This window comes from Trichosurus vulpecula, chromosome 1, assembly GCF_011100635.1.
Source record: "Trichosurus vulpecula isolate mTriVul1 chromosome 1, mTriVul1.pri, whole genome shotgun sequence".
Taxonomy (NCBI): Eukaryota; Metazoa; Chordata; class Mammalia; order Diprotodontia; family Phalangeridae; genus Trichosurus; species Trichosurus vulpecula.
In genome coordinates this window covers 158,055,508-158,077,238 of record NC_050573.1, presented here as the reverse complement: position 1 = coordinate 158,077,238, position 21,731 = coordinate 158,055,508, and the positions used below count along the sequence as shown (strand labels likewise).

Here is a 21,731-nt window from a genome sequence, read left to right as displayed (position 1 = left end):
ATATTATTATAACTATCTATAAATATATAATATTTATCATATACATGTTATTTCTTTGATATGCTATAAGGTTATTAAGGGCAGGGACAGTTTTATTTTTCCTTTGTTTCCATCACAGTGCCTGGCATATAACCAGCACTTAATAGATTCTTGTCAATTGGTTGATTTTTATGCATAAAGGAAGTGGTATGGAATATATCACAAAAGAATCATATGGAAAAGAAAATGAGCTGGTTACAAGGCAAAGGATGTGGGATAACAGATGAACAACTCAAGCCCTACATTTGTATCCACAGAATAATAAATGACCAAGAGGAATTCCCTGTGGAGGATTCATTGAAGGGCTCAGACAAAGGTCATGTAGGATGGAAATGAATAAGTGGGTTATAATTTGCACCCATGGATGGGGTACATTGGAAACATCATAGATCCACAAAAGTGTGGAAATTTAAAAAGAAAACGACATATACCATAAAACCCTCCCACTAATGTCCATCAAATTAAGTCACAGGAAGGGAATAGTAAATAAGCACTAGAAATTCCAAGAGGCAAAGAATGAGAGCTAGATGGAACTGTTACAACACCAAAGACTAGCACTAATATGCTTCTGATATGGAGGTAAAATAAGAATGACTATTCCCACTCACTGTACTATAACTCTTAGATGCTACCCAATCATTTAACCCTGAAGGGCCAACTGGTGGTTGCTAAGAAGAAATCACTTATTAAAAATTTAAAATATTCTTATGTCTTCTCAGCTGGCTCCTGATTTTCAGCCTAGATGAAAGTAAAAGTCTTACATGCTAAAGGCTGCTTAAATTGTTCTAAAATTAGAACAAAAGGGAAATTTTTAGGATAGATGAGTCATATGGAAAACAGTTGGCATATGCACAACTGTTAAAAAAAGACACTTGTTTTGAACATGTTTTAAGAATAAATTATCTTGGCATGTGTATGAATGTATGACAGAGCAAATCAAAGAAATCAATATCTAAACCAGATTTTTTGTCCTCTTTCTGCCTCTGAATTATTTCTGCTTTGCCAAGATCAAGGAGTTCCCTCAAACAACTCAACTCAAAATATGACCTAGTTAAATGCTGATAAGCATTTACTGATGGTCCAAAAATATATGCATGAACTTGTATATACACACACATACAATTCCTCATCTTAGTATTATTAAGAAATTGTTTTGTTGCATTTTATTTTTAATATGACTTCTCTTCTATTTTACTGTTGTTAATTAAGAAGCATTAATTTTCTCTTACTGCCACTTCTCCCAAGTGAGAAAAGAAAAACAAAACTCTTTTTTAGCACATTTGCATAGTCAAGCAAAACATTCTTACATTACTGGTATCTAAAAATGTACAGGCAGCTAGGTGGCATAATTGATAGAATCCCAGCCCTGAAATCAGGAGGAACTGAGTTCAAAACTGACCTCAGACATTTACTAGCAGTGTGACCCTGGGCTAGTCACTTAACCCTGTTTGCCTCAGCTTCCTCATCTGTGAAATGAGCTGAAGAAGGAAATGGCAAACCACTCTAGTCTCTTTGCCAAGAAAACCCCAAATGGGATCACAGAGAATTGGACATGGCTTAAATGATTCAACAACAACCGAAATGTATGTCTCATTTTATACCGAGTCCATCACCTCCCTGTCAGGAGGAGGGTAGCATGCTTCATTGTTGGATCTCTAGAATTGTGGTTGGGCAATAGATTGATCAGAGTTTTGAAGTTACTACTTAAGCTGAAACATTTTGATCTAGCCTTTTAATTGAATTCTTTGTGAATCCTTATGTTTCAAGTGTGTTTCTTGTAAACAACACATTATTGTTGCATTCTGCTTTCTAGTTCATCCTGCTATCCTCTTTCATTTTATGTGTGAGTTCACCACACTCACCTTTCTTCACAGTTAGGATTGTCATCTGTATATTTTCTTCCACCCTCTTCTCTTACATTTTTCATTTTCTTGGTTTTCCGCCCTTCTTTATAAAGAAGAGGGTAATGAAAGAGGATTTTGCTCAGCAACAGTGCCCTAGGTTTAATATGATCTTCTGCTTCCCTGTCTCTCTTTTCTTTCCCTCACCCAGAGCACAAGTTCCTGTACTTTCTTTTCATTTTTCTTCATGAACTGTCCTTCTTGGAATTTTTTTTTCTTTTTACTTAGGATTCATCCCTCCCTTAATTTACCTTCCCTCTTATTCCCTCTCTCCCTTTTCCACTTTCCTTCCTGTTTCCCTGTTGAAATTTATTTCTGTATCTGCATTCTTCCTTCATTTGACCAGTTCAGATAAAAGTGAGGTTCAAGTGCTACCCACTCCCCACACACCTTCCTTCTAGTTTGTATAGTACTCCAGTTGCCCGTTCTGATTATGTGAGATAATTTTACCCACCCTTCCTCTTCCTTTCTCCCTAGTGTATTCCTTTTCCCTTCTCTTTATATTTTTCTTTTAAGATCATCAAAACATACCAAAACCACTCCCAGGTCCTCTGTCTTATTAGACTCCCTCTAGACATATGATGATGATAAGGTTCTTAGGGGACACATATATCATCTCCTCATGTAAATGTAAATACTTTAGCCTTGTTTAGTCATTTATGATTTCTCAGTCATGTTTATATTCCTTTTTTTATATTCCTTTTGACTCCTATATTTGTATTTCAAAATGTTTACCCAGCTGTGTGTGCTTTTTCATCAGAAATACTTGGAAGTCCTCTATTTCATTAAAGATCCTTTTTATTCCTCCTATGTGACTTTCTCTTGAATTTACTCCCCCTCAAAAATCCAATGTGTTTTCTAGATCTTTGTAGAGGAGTTGTAGGGGAAGGCATATCTGTACTTCTTCCTGCTACTCTATCTTGGCTCCTGTTTCATTTTAAAAGATCAAACCAAATCATTCCTCATTCAACTAGCATGATTTTTTCCTCAGAGATTAGGATCCCTAGTTTTGTTTCCTGGAGGGACCTCTGGAATATACTGAGTGAATTATCATCATCTGAAGCCCAAAGGAACTTGTTCTTATCTGTAATCTGAAGGGATTTACTCAGCCCAGGCCAGCTAGAGGACTTCACTCAGTCCCTTTCACATCAGGTATGACCCCATAATAACTACCCCAAATGTATGTAAATCTACCCTAATTTTTATTACCACCCCAAATGAAATGCAGCAAACTGCTCTTTTTCTTTAAGAAAAAAAGTAGAAAACATTAAAAGTCAGTGTCTTTTCTGCTGAATAAAAAGTTACTAAAATTCCTTGGCATTTTAGCCATAGATGGTAAGACAAATAACTGATTCCAAGGAGATACCAGGGCCAATTACTGAGCATCCCTATGAAAAAAAAAACAAAATAAAACTCTGCCTATAACATCTTGACATCTATAGATACATAGTCAGGGTCTAATCTATTTATTCTTTATGCCCCAGACTTCCCTTGCATGAGGGTTTTTCACAAATAGGCTGAGAACAAAGGCACTGGATGAAATTTCAACATTTGGGGGAAGGGAAAGCATATAGAAAATATTATAACCATATATGACACATCACAATTTTTCTTGTCTGACAAATTCAGTAACCTAAGGCAGTATTGATTTCACAGGCTACAGAGTAGCCATAGTTAAAAATAGAGCTGTCCATCTGTCACAAATGCATTTCAGAGGAAATAATAAAATCTCACCATTCAAAGACATCTCTGAATTCTAGTCCAGCCCACACCTGAGCAAGAATTCTGTCTCTGACATCCCTTGTATGGTATTAGCCTCCACCTGAAGACCTACAGAGATATGGGACTTCACTAGTCTAGTCTATAGTACCCCATTCCACTTTTGGATTTCTAATCGTTTGGGGGAGCCAATTGTTTCAAAGCTTTTCCTTGTATCAGGCTGAAATCTGCTTCTCTAAGTTTCGCATTCTAGTTTAGGTCTGCCCCATGAGGCTGTATCGGTAATTAGGATGGCCCTAAGAAGGGTGTGTATATATATACACACATATATATATATATATACACATACACACACACACACACACACACACACACACACACATATATATATATATATATATATATATATATATATATATATATACACATACACTCAGAGGTTAGCATTTTGTTTGGGGCTCTCACTCACTGGAAGAGTGTCCTGTGATTTGAGCAGATGAAACTCTGGGCAGCTGTTGTTAAGAGCCCCTCTGGCTTGAAAACCCAGATATTAGTGCTTACCTGGTAACTATGTACTGAGATGTTGTACAGAAAGCTAGAAGCCTGTCTACTGGTTTGTGCTATTTGCTCTGTTTGTAATTTCTGTTCATGTTTTCTCTGAAGTTCAGGGTGCTGGCTTTTCCCCTGAACTAAGTGAATGATCTATGTGTGTTCGATTAAAGTGAGATTGTTAATCCCTTAAGGCTGCTTTCCTTAGAAAAGCAGATCAAAGAATCTGTGTTGGCAGCCCTTCTGTGTGCTGGTGTTATTGGTCTTACACAACCACAGTAGCTGCAAGCAGCATTGTTGTTACAGAGGCCAAGCAAAATAAGACTACTCCCTCTTTAAAATATATATAATTTCCCCCAATTACATGTGAAAACAATTTTTTACATTCAGGTGGTTTTTTTTAAGTTTCCAGTTCCAAACTCCAGCCTTCTCTCCATCCCCTCCCCCCACCCTAAGATAGTAAACAATCTGATAAAGGTTATACATGTGCACATTTCCATATTAGTCATTTCGTAGAAAACTTGAACCAAAAAAAAAGAAAGAAAGAAAAGGAAAAGAAGTGAAAAATAGTATGTTTGGGTCTCTATTCAGACAACATCAGCTCTTTCTTTGGAGGCAGACAGCAGTTTAGAGGACATTTGAACCCAGAACTTGGTAACTTCAGGTCCAGCACTCTATCTCCTTCACCATACTGCCTCTTGAAACACAAGGTGTAAAAGGCAGCATGCTGTCTCCAACAGACAAGGAGCAGGGCATTATAATATGACAGTAGTCTTGGAGACCATCTTTCTTCATCTTGATAAACATTCATTTATAGATATAAAGAAATACCCAGGTAGCAAAAGATTCATATCACTTGAAGCTGGATTTCAGACCACTTTCCCTAATGAAAGTCCCATGCCTCAGCTATGTTGGGGTGGTGGTCCCTCTATCTCTGGTATCACAAATGCCTGCCTGGCCTCCAGGACTTGGCCATTCCCCATTATTCTTCTGATGTACTCATAAGCAAACAAATAAACAAAAACTTTTCCCTTAGTTCATCTAATTCAAAGATTAATTTACAAAAGTGCTTTATAGGGGAAAGTATAAAGTAAGGCAACTGGGTGATACAGTGAATAGCTTTCTGGAGTTGAAGTTAGGAAGACCTGAGTTCAAATCTTACCTCATAACATATTTCTTGCCTTTTCAAAGGAGGGAATGGAGGAAAGGAGAAAATTTGGACTGAAAATAGACATTTAAAAAAAATTTTAAAAGAACAAAAAATACATCTTGCCTCAATCATTTATTAACTTTTTGGTCCTACATAAGTCACAACTTCTCAGGATCTGTTTATTTATCTATAGAATGAAAGAGTTGGAATCCATGGATCACAGAGAACTTTCCAACTCCAATTTAATTATCCTATGATAAAAATAGCTTAGAGAGTGCAAACACTGATGGAGCATGGATATCTTATTCTAAGTATGATTGAATGGAATCTAGCCTTCTGGGGCTGACATAGCTGCCTGGGACTACCTAGCTCCCATTCCTATCTCACTAGCCTCCAAGCTTGGATTTGCTCTGTGGCCCATCCCCATGCTTCCTCTGGGCAAGGTTAGTTTTACGATGAATCCTAATCTAAGATGAATCCTACCCTTCTCCCCTGCTTCAAAGATAGCTCCTAGTCTGCCTTCTCCTTCCAAGGCCAGGCTTTAAGGTGCTTCTGGCTCTTGGCCCATTTGTAGGCCTGGGCTAATTAACAACTTGGTGTCCAGTTAAACGTTTTTTACCTGTTCCAATCTAGGTAGTTAGGTAGAACAGTGGAAATCTCATTAATCTTATTATGCTGACTCCAAGTCAAAGAGTGCTGGATTTGGAATCAGGAAGCTCTGAGTTCAAATCTCGCCTCAGGTATTTATTAGCTGGGTGACTCTGAGCAAATCACTTTGCTTCTCTCAGCCTCAGTTTCCTCATCTGAAAAACGGGGACGATACCACCAACCTCCCAGGGTAGGTCTTCTAGTAAGCACCAGGGCTTTGTAGATCTTAAGGCGCTATATAAAATGCTAGCTATTCTTAGTTTCTCCCTCCTGCCACCCACTTTGTTGTTCATAGGATGGGTCATTTGTTCCCACCTTAACTGTTTTTACCAACTCAAAAATGCAGTCCTACCACACAAGAGACAGAACGCACAGTTCCCATTAGCAATAGAGAAAGGATCATGGTATTGCAGTTCCTCCTTCTGAGTTAAAATCATGAATAATAATAGCTCACATTTCTACATGCATGCGTTAAAGTTTAAAAAGTGCATTCCTCACACAATCTTATGAGAGAGAATTATCAAGCTCATTTACAATAAAGAGACTGAGTTACAGAAAGATGTTCCTGGTAAACCTAGCAAATTTCAGAGTTGGAGACTGAATTCAGTTCTTTTGAACGCTCTCTTTTTCCACTAACCCTGGCCTTCTGACACACTAACATCTTCCTTAACACTTTCTCATGTTTTGTTTTGCCAAGCTTCATCTTAAGGTATGTTCTTAATCTTTCCTGCTAAGAGAAAGACTGGTTTTGGAAAACAACTCCTCAAAAAAATAGACTTTTCTTCCAACAGATAATTTTTTTTAGTAAGAAGAATTTGCAGCAAGAAGAGCTGAACTTCTCAAATCAAACACAGTATAAATAGTGTTTGTTAAAATCTTAAATGCAATCTCTAAGTATCGACATGCCCAAAGGGCACAGAATACCTCCAACAGCCAATTTAAGTTCATTTACCCTCGGATAGGATTAGCTCTGAAGTTCCCTTGTGAGTGCCAGTTCTGTTCTTTTCTGGAGGCATTTTCTTTACTTTTGCCTTATTGCAGGTCAGTGCCAGGGTTGGGTAAAAAAAAAAGAGATTTAGACCATGAGGTCCCTACCCAAAGAAGACTTACAGTCTAGCTAAGAAGAAAGGATATATGCTTTTAAAAAGAAGGTCACAAGGCAGCATAGATACACTAAACATGTATAGGGAAAGTACATAAAAACTATGTGGAATAATGTGAACACAAAGAGTCCCCTTGAGAGCACACTATGATCTATTAACATAGATACTCTCTCCAGTCATTCAGATCTGAATTCAGCCATGCCTGCACATCTAACCCAACTCTTGTCTATGTTCACTGTTGTTGTTCAATCATGTCTGACTCTTCGTGACCCCATTTTGGGGTTCTCTTGACAAAGGTACTGGAGTGGTCTGCCATTTCATTCTCCCAGTTCATTTTGCAGATGAAGAACAAGCAGGGTTAAGTGGCTTGCCCAGAGTCACACAACTAGTAGTTGTCTGAGGCCAGATTTGAACTCATGAAGATGAGAATTCTAATTCCAAGCCCAGTGTTCTATCCAGTTCACCACCTAGCTGGCCACTCTTGTCTATATTCTCTAATAAATTATCCAGAAAGAGTTCACCAAAGAGCTAGGGACTTTTCTCAAGTTTTCCTGATACCGTAAAGCTACCAAAAAAGCTCACAGTCTGTCCGTCAGTTATTCCTTCATCACTTTACGTGTCCATCTTATCATCTTTTCTGATCACACATTTCTTTGATGACATTGACACTACTCCTTCATAAATTTTTATGTGAGTTGTACCTCTCTACAGCCTTTTGGGTGATCCTCAATTTCAGTTCTTTGGGTACTGTTGTGTTCTGTGACTCACAATCATATATCACTGGAAGAATATTGGAATTAAAAAGTTGGGCCTTCATTTTGGGAGAAGCTTTGATGTTATCTAAGGAACTTTGCAATCTCTCAAAGCAATCCAACCAGTCTTTTCATATTCAATCCTAGGCTAAACCTATCAACCATTTACAATATGTCCAACATGCATACATGTATAAATATGTATTACATGTGCTTGTATGTAAATATATATACCTATGCATGGATGTGTATATTGTGTACATATATACACACATTTACGTATATATACATATATACATATGCAGGATTTCCCAAAATTTTAGTACAGTTTGAAACTTTGATAGATATTTTAAATTTTAAGGGTTATTAAAGTTTAAAACTTCCCTAAGACTTCTGGGATTCTGTGTGTGTATGTGCATGCGTGTGTGTGTGTGTCTGTATCCATGAATGTATATATCTACGTGTAGATAAGTAAATTCTATAGATTCTGTCAAAATACATATCTAAATTTAAACAACAGGTGCTGCTGTCTAATTGCCACCAACAGTTAAATAGTCACAAGGGCCCTGGCAGTGGCCTCACATCCAGACCACTGGTCCTGCTTCCAGCCTCTCTCTCATAACCATCATCTGAGGAAGCAACCCCTCTGGGGAAGGAGCCAATCATTCTCATCACCTGCTGACCAACCATCACATACAGGCAGGCAAGGCGGCCTAGCTAAAGCACAGTGCCCCTCAAAGGAGAGAGAGTAGACAACACGTGTCTGGCAAATCAAAACACCACCACCACCTTGACCACTATTTCCCCTCAGAGTCTGATGAAGACAGACCAAGACCCTGGCTTGTCTCCTTTAGGCCTGGGGATTAGCAGTGTCCCCTCCCTCAGAACTACCTGATCTGCTTCCAGCCCAACTCTCCCTGCCATCATTGAGAAAAGAAATCATTGTGGAGAGGGGGCCCACCATCCTCATCACCACCAACAACACCTAACAGCCAACCGCCACCACCAGTGTGATGACCCCTGGGAGTGGCAGCACCTCCTTGACTATCAAGTCTACTTCCAACGCAGCCCCTGTTGCCGTCTTCTGGGGAAGCAGCTTTTCTGGAGAAGGGACCAGCTGTTCTCACCGAATGCCAATCAACTGCCACACACAGGGCAGTCAAGTCGGCCTAGCTGAAGCAACAGGGCAACCTAGGGGAGAGACAAAAGGCAGAATGTGCCAGACAAGTCAGACCACCTCCACTTGGACTATCATCTCCCTTCAAATCTTGATAGAGATAGCCCCGGACCCTGAAGCCTTGGAAATAGCAATCCCTTCACCCCAGGTCCTCAGCCATCACTCTGGGAGAGATAGCCAGGCAATTGTTTCTACAAATGACACAGTGGATAGAGCACTCTGCTTGGAATCAGGAAGACTCATCTTCATGAGTTCAAATTTGGCCTTAGGGACTTACTAGCTGAGTGACCCTTGGCAAGTCATTTAATCCTGTTTGCCTCAGTCTTCTCTTTGTAAAATGAGCTGGAGAAGAAAATGGCAAACCACTCTAGTATCTTTGCCAAGAAAATCCCAAATGGGGTTGACAGGAGTCAGGTTTTGAAGAGATATATTTTCAAAATAAAGGAAGTTGCATTTTGTTTACTGAATTTTACTTATTGATTATTGGTTAGATCTGTGCTATAGGAATATCAATTTGGCAGCTGATTTTGGAGGGTGGATTGAAGAGAGACAAGATGGAGAAACTAAATTAGAAACTATTGTAATAGTATTGATAGGTTTTGTTTTATATTATACACATTTAACACTATCACTACTCTTTAAGAAGTCTCTTGTAACAAAATAAAACAATTGGGCAAAACTAACAATACAGTGACCTCATCATAAAGTATATGCATCTCTTCTTGTACAAAATGACTCATATAGAAATGTTTTACATATTTGCACATGTATAACCTATATCTGCTTGCTCACTCTCTCAGGGAGGTAGAGAGGGATAGAATTAGGAACTCAAAACTTCAAATAAAAATGTCAAAAAAGAAAGAAAGAAAGAAAAAGCAAACTCCAAATGGGATCATCCAGAATTGGACACAAATGGAATGAATGAACACCAAAAAAGTCACAGAATGGAAAGTTCTTGACACCAAAGTCCTTGTCACTCTCAAATGGTTCAACATCAGAAACTGATATGATTTTATCCATGGGAATGATGCAAAAGAGGCATTAACATCTTCTTTGCCTCTATACCCTAAGGTCTCTTGGACTTCTTCATCTGACTTGCAGCTGAAACATTCTATATACATCACCTCTTCCATTAGAATGTGAGCTCCTTAGGAGCAAGGACTGTGTTGCTTTTCTAACTGTATGTCCAGAGCTCAGTAGAGTGCTTTGTACATAATAAGAGATTACAAAAATGCTCAATTCATTCATTTGTTCCTTTATCCATTAATTTGTTCTTCATCCACTTTCTTTTTCTTGTGTGGACCGTTAAGCCAAGCTCTTTTTGGTGATTATGGATCTCATTTAGGAGGCTCTACAAAGTTTCTGGACTTGGTGCAAAACAGTGTAATGTCACTTTCTATATTAGTAAGGCAAGATTCATGACCTCAAGGATGACCATGAACATGCCTTAATTGTTCAGAATTGCAAAGTATGAAAAACTCTCTAGGTAGAAGGCAGAGGAAGTATAACATTTATTTAGACTCCAGAGGATAAAATCCCAAGACCAATAACCCCAATCTGATACAGCAGTAATTATATTCCAAAACCAGTAAGTCCACCTCAATGTAGCAACAAGGAAATTATAATACAGTATTACAGCAAGGAATCAAGTCATCCTGTAACCTCCCCCCCTGCTAGGGCCTTCCTGTAAACAATCACTCATGAATCCTAACTCTCCAATCAGCTGCTCAGCACTCTCTCTGCAGCTCCTTCGACTCCTAGTTCCTGCTCCTTCTCTTTGGGCTGAATTTGGATTCTGTAGATTCTGCTGCTCTCAGTTCTGGGCCCTCTTTATATACAGTCCTAACTGGCATCTGATTGGCTAGAACTCAGGGCACATCCCATTGGCTCTGGTCTTAGCAACTCCCCTTAGGGTCCTGAGGGCTTCACACCCAAATCAGCTTGGTACCTAGTAAGTAGAGGCTTCAGGACTACTTACAAACAAAGATATAATCAAATTTTCCCCCCTAGTCCCACCTGAGGCCTATTGAGTGGGTGGGGAAGATCTTCAATTACATTCATACAGCACCTTCAAAGAGGATGATGAGGAGAACCTTCCTTCTTCGCAAGAGGTGTTATTACTCTACCTAAGAAGGGAGCTACCATAACTTTGCAAAATAATGGGAAAAAGACTATAATAATGTGTTTCATCTTTGCAGCATTTGCTAAGTTCAGTTGATTTTGAACTTCAAGATTCCCAAAGAAGTTGCTAGGATTGATTCCAGCCCTGGGTTCTTAGGTCATTTCTAAGAATATCGTTCAAAGACTAGGTTTAGGATATATTTTCTTGCCAGCCTTGAATACGATATGGACTATAATAAATGTTTGCCTGAGATCTGCAAGATACCACCTGCCATGAAAGACCAGATTTGAACTTGAAAGAGAATAGCTATATTGCATCTTAAAACTATTCTCGGGTTTTTTTTAAATCATAGCAAAGGTGTGGATGGTGGGCTAGAGGACAGTGAAAGGAGAAGGAAGAGAGGCTCAGGGAAGGAAGGAGAGACAGAAGCAGGAAGAGAGAGACTAAGAGACAGAGAGAGGGAAGTGCAGGGCAGGGAAAGAGACATGCACAAAGAAGAGAGGGAGGGAGGGAGAGACAGAGACTGAGAGACAGAAACGATAGAGACAGAGAGGGAAAATAACAGCTTCAACCTTGCAAAAACAAATTTGTGTCACTTACACAAAGCTGCCATAAATGTTTCACACAAGAATGGAGAAAGCTGCAGGAGGCTTGTTCACAGGGAAGTGAGGACAGGCAGGAACTCCTGCTAAGTTTGATTATGTCAAGACTTATAAACAAGAAGACATTGAAACTGGAGAGATGTCACAGACTTGATTAATTTCAAAATGGAACAAATACAAGCAGGACAAATTAGTGCTTCAATTTTTCTAATTAACTTTGATAATTCATGGACAGCGAACAAATAACTGAGACTTCCACTTCTATCTTCTAGCAAGGGAAAAGCTTGCTCACTGAGACATGTAGCATATTTGATTGATCCCTAAGAAACTTCAATCTGACAACATAATATTTCTAAGACTGGAATTCTGGCCATTAAAAGAATGTTGTCTAGTTCCAGTTTTTTTCAAAAGATAATAAAAATGTTTATAAACCTAAAATGTCCATACTTTTTTGAACCAGACCCCAGTGTCAGGTCATTGACAAAAAGAAAAGCTCCATATAAACTATAAAGAAGCTAGCAGGCAGATAAGCTTGGTGTGCTCTCTCCTCCCCTTCCCCTGCCTCTCTGTCTCTATCTCCCTATCTCTCTGTCTCTCTTTCTCTGCCTCTCCCCTCTCCTTACTCTCACACTCTCTCACTCTCTCTCTTTTAATGTCTCTTTCTCTCCCTCCTCTTTTCTCTCTCTCTCTCTCTCTCTCTCTCTCTCTCTCTCTCTCTCTCTCTCTCTCTCTCTCTCTCTCTCTCTCTCTCTCTCTTTCTCTCTCTCTCTCTCTCTCCCCCCCTTTCTCTGTGGCTCTGTCTGTCTCCATCTTGGAAGGCCTGAATAGCCTGAATCTGCTTTCAAACAAAGTAGACCTAGGTTCTGCAGAGAAAGGAAGTGAAAACCCTTTGCATTCAGTTTCTTCCCTTCTTTACCTTCCTGAACAAAACAAAGGAGAGTGGTTTTGAAGTACTTGAATGAAAGGCTGTCTGTGGAAGAGAAGGTCCATTTGAGTTGAGGGCAGAATGGGGAGCACTGGATGAAGTGAAAGAGACCAATTCAGTACCAAGGCAAAGGAAGAGCTTCTCAGCAATTAGGGCTATACCCAAATGGGCTGAGCAGTCTCAAAGGTAGTGGCTGGAGGACTTCAAGAAGCATCTACTTGTTGAGTAAACCATAGAGACGATTCTTTTTTTTCAGCCACAAGTTTGGGTTTTATGGTAGTTAAGGTCCAATTCAACTCTGAAATTCTTGAATTCTGTGAAATTGGAAATTTCCCTGGTGAACACATAGGATATGACAATGGACTTAATTTCTTTTCTATTTTATCCTTCTAGAGTTTTCCATACCTGTAAAATCCTTGGAATGGCATTTACAGATTCCATAAATATACAGTATCTTAAGCCTTCAGTCTTCCAACGCAAAATCAATTGAGGAAACCCTAGATCAGAGAGCTACAACTAATAAGCTCCCAACCCCCCAAAAAAACCATAATGTTTCATGATTAAAATGCTTCAGATTCTTATTGGTAAACCAAGGGAGTTTAAGTAGATGGCTTTTGGGGTCTATTTCTAGTTCTACATCTTTGATCAATCCTAGATTGCATCTGCTTTTAGCTATAGGACCCAGCTAGGTGGTTCAATGGATAGGGTTTTGGATCCTGACTTTAGTCAGGAAGACCTGAGTTCAAATCCAGCCTCATATACTTTTGAATTGTGCAAGTGACCCTGAACAAGTCACTTAACCTCTGTCTGCCTCAGATTTCTCATCTGGAAAATGCGGATAATAATAGCATCAACTATCATAGGTTTTTGGTGAGGATAAAATGAAATAATGTTCGTAAAATGCTTTGCAAATTTTAAGAACTATGTAAATGCTAATGTTGTTATCCCAGTTGCCATAAAATACAAAATATTTAAATATTTATTTTAACTAGTTAATTTCCTAGGTAATTATATGTGTCTGTTGAACTTTTAACATAATTGAGATGATCTTTGAAGCAGACAATGAAGATTAGTCTTCCCTACAGTTTATTAGCTTATATAGAAATTTCCCTAGGGAGATAGAAATAGCAGGAGGTCAACAGAGACAGTTATTTTTCTGTTTCAGAGTAATCTTTCAGTTTCAAATCCATAACCAGAGGTAGTTTGCTCAGCCATTACCCATGGGTAGCAAATTATTTTAACAAAGTGTTTTGTAGTTTCTTGGTATTTATTCATTTTTCACAATTTCTTATAGTAATTAAGAGCATGGAATAATTGTATTATGTGGACATAACTCATCTTTTAGAAAAATCATAAGGCACTTGTAAAATTGCAAGTTATAAGCAAGGCAAGTATATTAGCATTCCCTTGTGGCAGATGAAGATTTATCTGCATCATTTACTTACAGTTTTCAAAAATGGAGTAATTTTCCTAATGGGTTATAAACTTTTAGGAGCTCACATCTTTCCTCTTCCTCCTTCACTTCAATTCCTTTTTCTCCTTTCTTCTTTCCTTTCCTTCTACTTCCCCATCACTAACTTCTCTATCTTCCCCTTCCTTTCCCCTCCCCCTTTCCTCATTCTCTCTCCCTATATCCTTCTTCCCTCTTCCCCCTTCCCCATCCTCTTTCTAAGTCTTGTGTTCTTTCTGCACTCTCTTGATTTGTTAGAACTGACCATCCTCTCCAGCCTTGACCCAATGGGGAAAATTTGTGAGAATTTTGTCATTGACAATCCAACTACATGAGAAACTTGAAAACAGTTAAATTAAATTGTAAAGTAATTTGTTTGGAACAGGCCAGCTTCTGCAAAATCTGTTTTTGGGAGTCTTAATTACTTCAGAAATTAAGCATCACAAAGGTGGTCGTTCATTTTTTAAATTTTTGTTGCTAGGATCTAGAACTAGAAACAGACCCCAAAAGTTATCTAATTCAACTCCTTTGGTTTACAAATAAGAATCTGAAGCCAAGAGAGTTTGTTTTGTTTTGCCATGAGAGTTTTAATGAATGAGACACAGAGACAAACACAGAGAGAGATAGAGGAACAGAGACAGAGAGACACAGAGAGAAATAAAAGAAGTTGGAAGTAATACAGTCCCTACCCTTAAGGAACTTACATTCTTTTTTAATATTTTATTTTTTCCCCAATTGCATGTAAAAATAATTTTAACATTTGTTATTTTTTTAAAAGGTCTGAGTTCTAAATTCTATTCCTCCCTCTCTCCCCTCATTCTCCCTGAGACAGTAAATAATCTGATATAGGTTATGCTTGTACAATCATGTAAAACATTTCCATATTAGCAATTTTGTGCAAGGAAAAATGAAAGAAAGAAAAAGGAAGGAAGGAAGGGAGAGAGAAAGAAAGAAACAAAGAAAGAGAGAAAGAAAGAAAGGAGAGAAGGAAGAGGAAAATAGGATGTTTCCATCAGTATTCCAAGACTACCAGTTCCTCCTCTGGAGGCAGATAACATTTTTCATCATGAGTCCTTTGGAATTGTCTTGGATCATTGTATTGCTGAGAATATCTAAGTCATTCACAATTCTTCACCATACAATATTACTGTTACCATGTACAACTTTCTCCTGGTTCTGCTCACTCCAACTTTTTATCAGTTCATGTAAGACTTTCCAGGATTTTCTGAAATCATCCTGCTTGTCATTTTTTATAGCACAATAATATTCCATTACAATCATATACTACAACTTGAGGAACTTACATTCTAATGAAGGAAAATAATATGTGAAAAGATCTGGAGAGTGAGAGGAAGGAGTTACATGGTATGGTGAAGGCAGGGAAGTATCAGTGGAGACCTGATTCTGTGAAAGATAAAATGAAAGCTCAGCTATCAGAACCCATAGTGGGGAGAAGATTCCAAAGGGGTGGAAGTTGAGGGGGATGAGGAGGATGAAGATGAGTGTTATGTCCTGTGGGCAGGAAGCATGGTGCAGACATGCCTGGGAAACCATCTATTATCTCAGAGTGAGATTTCAGTCCACTAAAATATGGTATCTTTTCCCACTTTCTTTGTTCTTTTTGTAATGGTGTTTTTAAATAGTCTCATTCTGAAGACCAGGTTTCTGACATTTTCACCCCATCCCCAAGAGTTCCCCAGTACCTTAATGGGGCTGGGGTAATTTTTGTTCTCTGCATTTTACTAGAGCCCCCTAACTGTGTTTCCCCAATTTGAGGGGTCCCAGGGACTACCATCCCAGTTCTATTTGATATCAGAATAGCTTTTACAAAGGAATGTCATTGCAAAAGTATAGCAAGAACAAACCTACAAACATCATCCCTAACACCTTGGGAAAATTATCCCCCCTACACTGCCTCAGTCTCTAAGTAAGGGAAGGGGATTAGCTTTGCAATTTAACTCAGTTCCTACATAGCATTAAACCCACCAAGTCAAGTTCGAAGTCTCCTAAGTTCCTAGATCCTCATGGCTCAAGGTTCTAGATTGGGGATTCCACTACCTGCACCTAGAATTAAAAAGGACAGATAAAACTGGACAAAACTTCAAGCCTTTTTCTTGGGGACTTCATGGCCTAAGGGAGGTTGGGAGGAGGGAGGTGGCCCTCAAGTCCTTCCCTCTCTTACTGCATGGGGTTGCCTGCTATAAGCCAATGAGTCCTTTACTGCAATACTCCAATGCAAAAAAAAGCTTGATTGACCTCTTTAAGGTACATAGGGAGTTCCAGCTACTACACAAGCAAAAGAAAAATGCTGCTTCCCATCACTCAGTAGGCTGATATCAGTAGGAAGTCCATGCATGAGCCAGTTCTCCTGTCTCCCAGGAGCATGTCCTAAGCACCTAATAAAAGACAACCATTTCAGGTGGTCTGAGCACATGCTCTGTTAATTATGTGCTGTTAGACTTTTCATCACAGGCTCTTAACCTTTTCGTGTGTGTCATGGGCTTCTTTGCCAAACTTGTGAAACCTATGGACTCCTCAGAATAATGTTTTTAAATGCATAAAACAAAATGCAGATGATTACAAAGGAAACCAATTATGCTGAAATATTTTTAAAACAAGTACCTGGACCCCAGGATAAAAAGCCCTACTCTACATCATTTGTCTCACTGAATTCTTAAGCAATTGATCAATCAGTAAACATTTATTAAGTGCCTACTATGTGCCAGGCACTGTGCTAAATGCTGAGGATACAAAAAGAGTCAAAAGACAATCCTTGCCCTCAAGGAGCTTACAATCTGGTGTGGGAGACAGCATGCAAACAAATATATACAAAGCAAAATATATACCAGATAATTAGGAAATAATTAACAGAAGGAAAGCATTGGAATTAAGGGGCTGGGGAAGGCTTCCTGAAGTAGATGCACTTTCAGTTGGAACTTAAAGGGAGCCAAGAAGGTCAGTAGATGGAACAGAAGAGGGAGAGCATTCCAGGGGTGGGGAATAGGCAGCAAAAAAACCTTAGAACCAGAAGTAGAGTGTCTTATTCATATGACAGCACTGAATTGAAGAGCATGTGTCAGAGAGTAAGGTGTAAGAAGACTGGGAAGATAGGAAGGGGCTATGAAGAGCTTTTAATGCCAAACAGGGTATTTTGTATTTGTTCCTGGAGGCAATAGGAAGCCAGTGGAGCTTATTGGGGGTGGGGTGAAGGGGGAGGTGACATGATCAGACATGTGCTTTATGAAACTTACTTTGGTGGCTGAATGGAGAATGGGTTGGAGTAGAGAGAGACTTGAGGCAGAAAGACCCATCAGCAGGTTATTGCAATAATGAGGTGATGAGGGCCTGCATTATAGTGATGTTGACATCAAAGGAGAAAAGGAGTATATTTGAGAGACGTTGCAACAGTGAAATCAAAAGGCCTTGGCAACAGCTTGGATATAGGGAGTGAGGGATAGTTAGGAATCCAGGTCAACTCAAAGTTTAAGAACTCAAGAGACTGGTATGATGGTGTTGCCCTCTACAGTGATAAGGAAGGTAGGAGGTGGGGAGTTTAGACAGAAAGATAATGAGTTCTGTTTTGGACATATTGAGTTTCAGACACCTGCTGGACCTCCAATCCAAGATGTCTGAAAGCCAATTAGATGTGAGATTGGAGTTCAGCAGAGAGGCTGGCTCAGGAAAGGTAGATTGGAGAATCATAGACAGAAAGATAGCAGTTAAGTCCATGGGAGCTGATGGGATCATTAAACAACACAACCACAGAATAATACAAAATAACAAGACATCAGATCACGTGCAAACCACTGCTTTACCAGATAATACTTCCTTTCCTTTCTAAATCTGGCACTCACTTTATCACACGATTGAAATAAAAACCTTTTGAGATCACTAAAAATATTTAGCAACTGTTTTATTCATTTTGTGGGTGTAGTTACTGTTGTTGCTTTTGCTATTGGCCAAGCCTGACATCAATTTAATGCGGAAAAGCTTGTTAGGTTTCTACCGCTCGATACACATGAGCCTTATCTCAATAACTGATCCAACATAGGGGTTTGAATGAACTGAGATAACAAGAAGAGTCACTATAGACAATTTAAGGAATTAAACCACTTTACTTTGATGTGTAGAAATTACCTTAAAAGAGAAAGGTGATATCTGAGCTGTTAGGAAAATAATTTATCTTTACAACATATGCATTTTCATCGTGAAACATTTCTGTGTTTAGGTCTTTGATCAAATGGGTCTATTCCCTGGCAAAATGGAGATTCATATCTCTTCATAAGAAGGAAGAATCACATAAGGCTTCATAGAGGAGGTAGCGTGGGAGCTTGACCTTGAAGGAGGAGTAAGATTTCAGGGCATTCTAAGTATAGGCAATAGGCTGAGCAAAGACATGGAAGAAGGGAGGGGTTAGGGAAGGCTGTGGGGGAAAAAAGAGGGTGGGGGTGGGACATGTATTCAGGAATTATTATAATAGTTCAGGTGAGAGGCATGATGGCCTGAACTAGGTTTTTAGCAGTGGAAATGGAAAGGAAAGGAGGAAGATCGATAAATTTGAGGGAGTTGAGAATGAAGAAAGTCCAGTAATATAATGGAACAGAGAAGAGGGAAAGTACACTAGAGGTGAGGACTCGTTAAATGGAGCAAGGAACAAGGAGGAAGACAAAAGTAACTGATAAGACTAGATAGAAGTACTACTGACAGAAATAGGGATATCAAGAAGAGAAAGAGTGAAAGGAACTTAGGGAAGTGTAACCTCTACAAGTTTAATGAGTACCAGCATGCCTGTTCCCTGTTTCTCCATGGCCCATAGAGAGAAAAGAAAGATAAGTACCACAGACAGTAATAGCATCGAGACCTTCTTCCTCTGTCCAGATTAATCTAGGCAGGGTGAAAGGGGATGGTGTCTATCAGTCCCTGGGCACTTCTTTGAACATGTCTCAACATTTCTGCCTACTCTGAAGACTTTGTGAGTGTGAGCTTGCTTGTTTAAGGTGAGGCATTGAAGACTATAGAAGACTGAGACTGGGTGACTGGAAGAGGAACAGATGCAAACTTAGCAGGCCATTTAACTTTGTCATGTCAAACATCTTTGCACCAAGATTCTTAATAAAGCACTACAGATTTTTCTTTGGCATCAGGAGCCACTTTCTATATATACATCAGAAGGGAATTAAGCCAGCTCCTGAGAGTATGATTACATTTAGATGACAAAGGGGACCTCTTATACTTTATGACTTGACTGTCCATATGAATTAAATTCGTTATGAATAATTGTCACATTGAATCTTTTTCGAGATAATTTTTTCTTCTTTGCTGCAGATATTTCTTCTGTAATTCCACTAAATGTTATCCTATATCTAGGCCTTGAGGTACAGTGAATCTAAGTATAAGTGTTATCCAATTCAGTATTGGCTTTTGCTTCACTTTGTTTTGGTTCAGGAAAATTTTTTATTCCATTTCTTTCTCTGGAATATCTTTCATCAATTCCAGTCTTATTTCTTTCTCACCTCTTCTCTCCTTCTGTCTTCTCTTTCTTTCTAGGAGTGATCAGAGGATGGAGAGGCTGTAGGAGTGGAAATACATGCATTTTACTTTTCTCCTTCACCCCAAACTGTCACTTCATCTGCTTGTATCATTTTAGGACTACCAAGAGGCCTCCAACTTGGAACAATTTGTTACTAGGTTTTTGTTGAAGGAGACCTTGAACCAGCTGCAGTCTCTGCAGAATTCCCTGGAGTGTGCCATGGAAACCACAGAGGAACAAACTCGTCAAGAGAGGTAAGCAGAATGTTTCTTCAGTGTGCCCTTTAGGGACAGGGGGACCAGTGGAGAGCTATGGGGGCTTGAAAAGAAATAGCCAAGCTATAAAAATGAAGAAAGGTAAATTTTGGGATACCAGAGGACTGCTTTCATCAACCTCTAGCCCTGAAACACCTAAAAAGCATTCCTTTTTGGTATCTTTCATATAAATCAGAGGGAGTTGGGAATGAAGCAGACCCAGTGATATAAAAGAACAGACAAATAAAGATGGGTGTCATGGAGCCTCAAAGTGGAAAATCAGATTAGTCTGTTCATATGCAAAAGAAAGATGGCAAAACAAAAAATAGCAAAGGAAAAAGTTAATTATACAAATCAGTTTCGACCAAAACATTACTAAGTGTCATTGCCATCCAAGTCATCATTGCAATAACATTCTAAGTGTGGAAAGAGATTTAGAAAAGAAAAAAAAAGCATTATCATTTGCTGTGTTCGCTCTTCAGTTGTTTTAAACTTATTCACAAGCCTGGTAGAAGGATTGTTCATTAGAATTAAAGTCCAACACTCAGCATGTTCCTGTAGCGCCAACATGATATTCACAGTGCCTACAGGGGCTATGAATATGCTGGCTTAGTTCTGAATCGCAAAACATAACAGACTCTCTATATAGAACACAGAACCAAAACATTTATTCAAACACCAGAAAGCCAAATCTCAAAGCTAGAAAGCCAAATCCATCACAGCAACAAAGAAGGCACAATAACACAATAACAATGCAGGGGGCATCGCCATCCCCAAGCCTTCCCCCTGCTAGGGCCTTCCCACAAAGGAACACTCATAGCTAGCTGCCTGCTTCCTTTCTCTCTCTCAGCTCTAACCACTCTGACCAACTATGTCCCTCTCAGCTCTGCTCTTCCCTTCCTGCTCCACCCCTTCCTGTTCCACACGCTCCTCCCACCACAGACTGATGTGATTCAAGCTTCTATGTGACTTAAGCAGATCACACAGGCCTATTAATGGATGGGAAAGATCTTCCCATTAAGTAACTCCCATTAACAAGGAAAAATACATTAACAATACAGTTCCCTCAAACATACTTATCTGGATTAGTTTGGGGTGTAGTTTTTCAACATATCACATATCACAGAATCTGACTTAGATGTGACTTCAATCTCTATCTAGGCCAGTCTATTCATGGTAAGGAAGTCCCTCCACAGCTTACCTCCAGAATTGACCTGAAGACCTCCCATTACAGTAAACTCATTACTTTCTGATTTTGTTCATTCCACTTCAGGATGGCTCTGTTAAGAAGTTTATTTGTTTTCTGAACATTAAGCTTAAATTGGCCACTTTCATTGATTGCTCCTAGTTCTGCCCTCCCACACAATGCAGAACAAACCTAATCCCTTTTCCACATAACAGCCTTTAAAATAATTAAAGATAGCTATCATCTCCCACAAGCTTCTTTTTCCAGGTTAAACATCTGTAGTCCCTTCAACCACTATTCATATAGCATAAACTCAAGACTTTTCATCACACTGGTTGCTTTTCCCCTTGATGTGTTCTAATTTATCAATATCCTCCTTAAATTTTGGTGACCAGAACTGAGTACAATACTCTAGATGTTGTCTGACCAGAAGAGAACACGGTGGGAGGATCACCTTCTTCCTGAAAGCTATATCTTCTTTAATATGGTCTAAGATTTTATTATTTTCCTTTATTTCCACATCATACTGTTAATTAACATTGAGCTTGCAGTCCTAAAATATACTGATAAAAACAGCATTTTTGTAACATTGCAAAGAAGATTTGGAAACAACTTGTAGTGTAT

General features: G+C 39.0%; 1 protein-coding gene across 1 annotated transcript in view; it reads left to right on the top strand.

The window, feature by feature from the left end:
* Window positions 1–21,731, top strand: part of NECAB1 (N-terminal EF-hand calcium binding protein 1) — a 288,957-nt gene that overhangs the window by 231,326 nt on the left and 35,900 nt on the right. Inside the window, exon 8 of the mRNA XM_036764554.1 lies at window positions 19,785–19,921. Within this exon, the coding sequence (XP_036620449.1) occupies window positions 19,785–19,921 (137 nt within the window). The remainder of the gene's footprint in view (window positions 1–19,784; window positions 19,922–21,731) is intronic.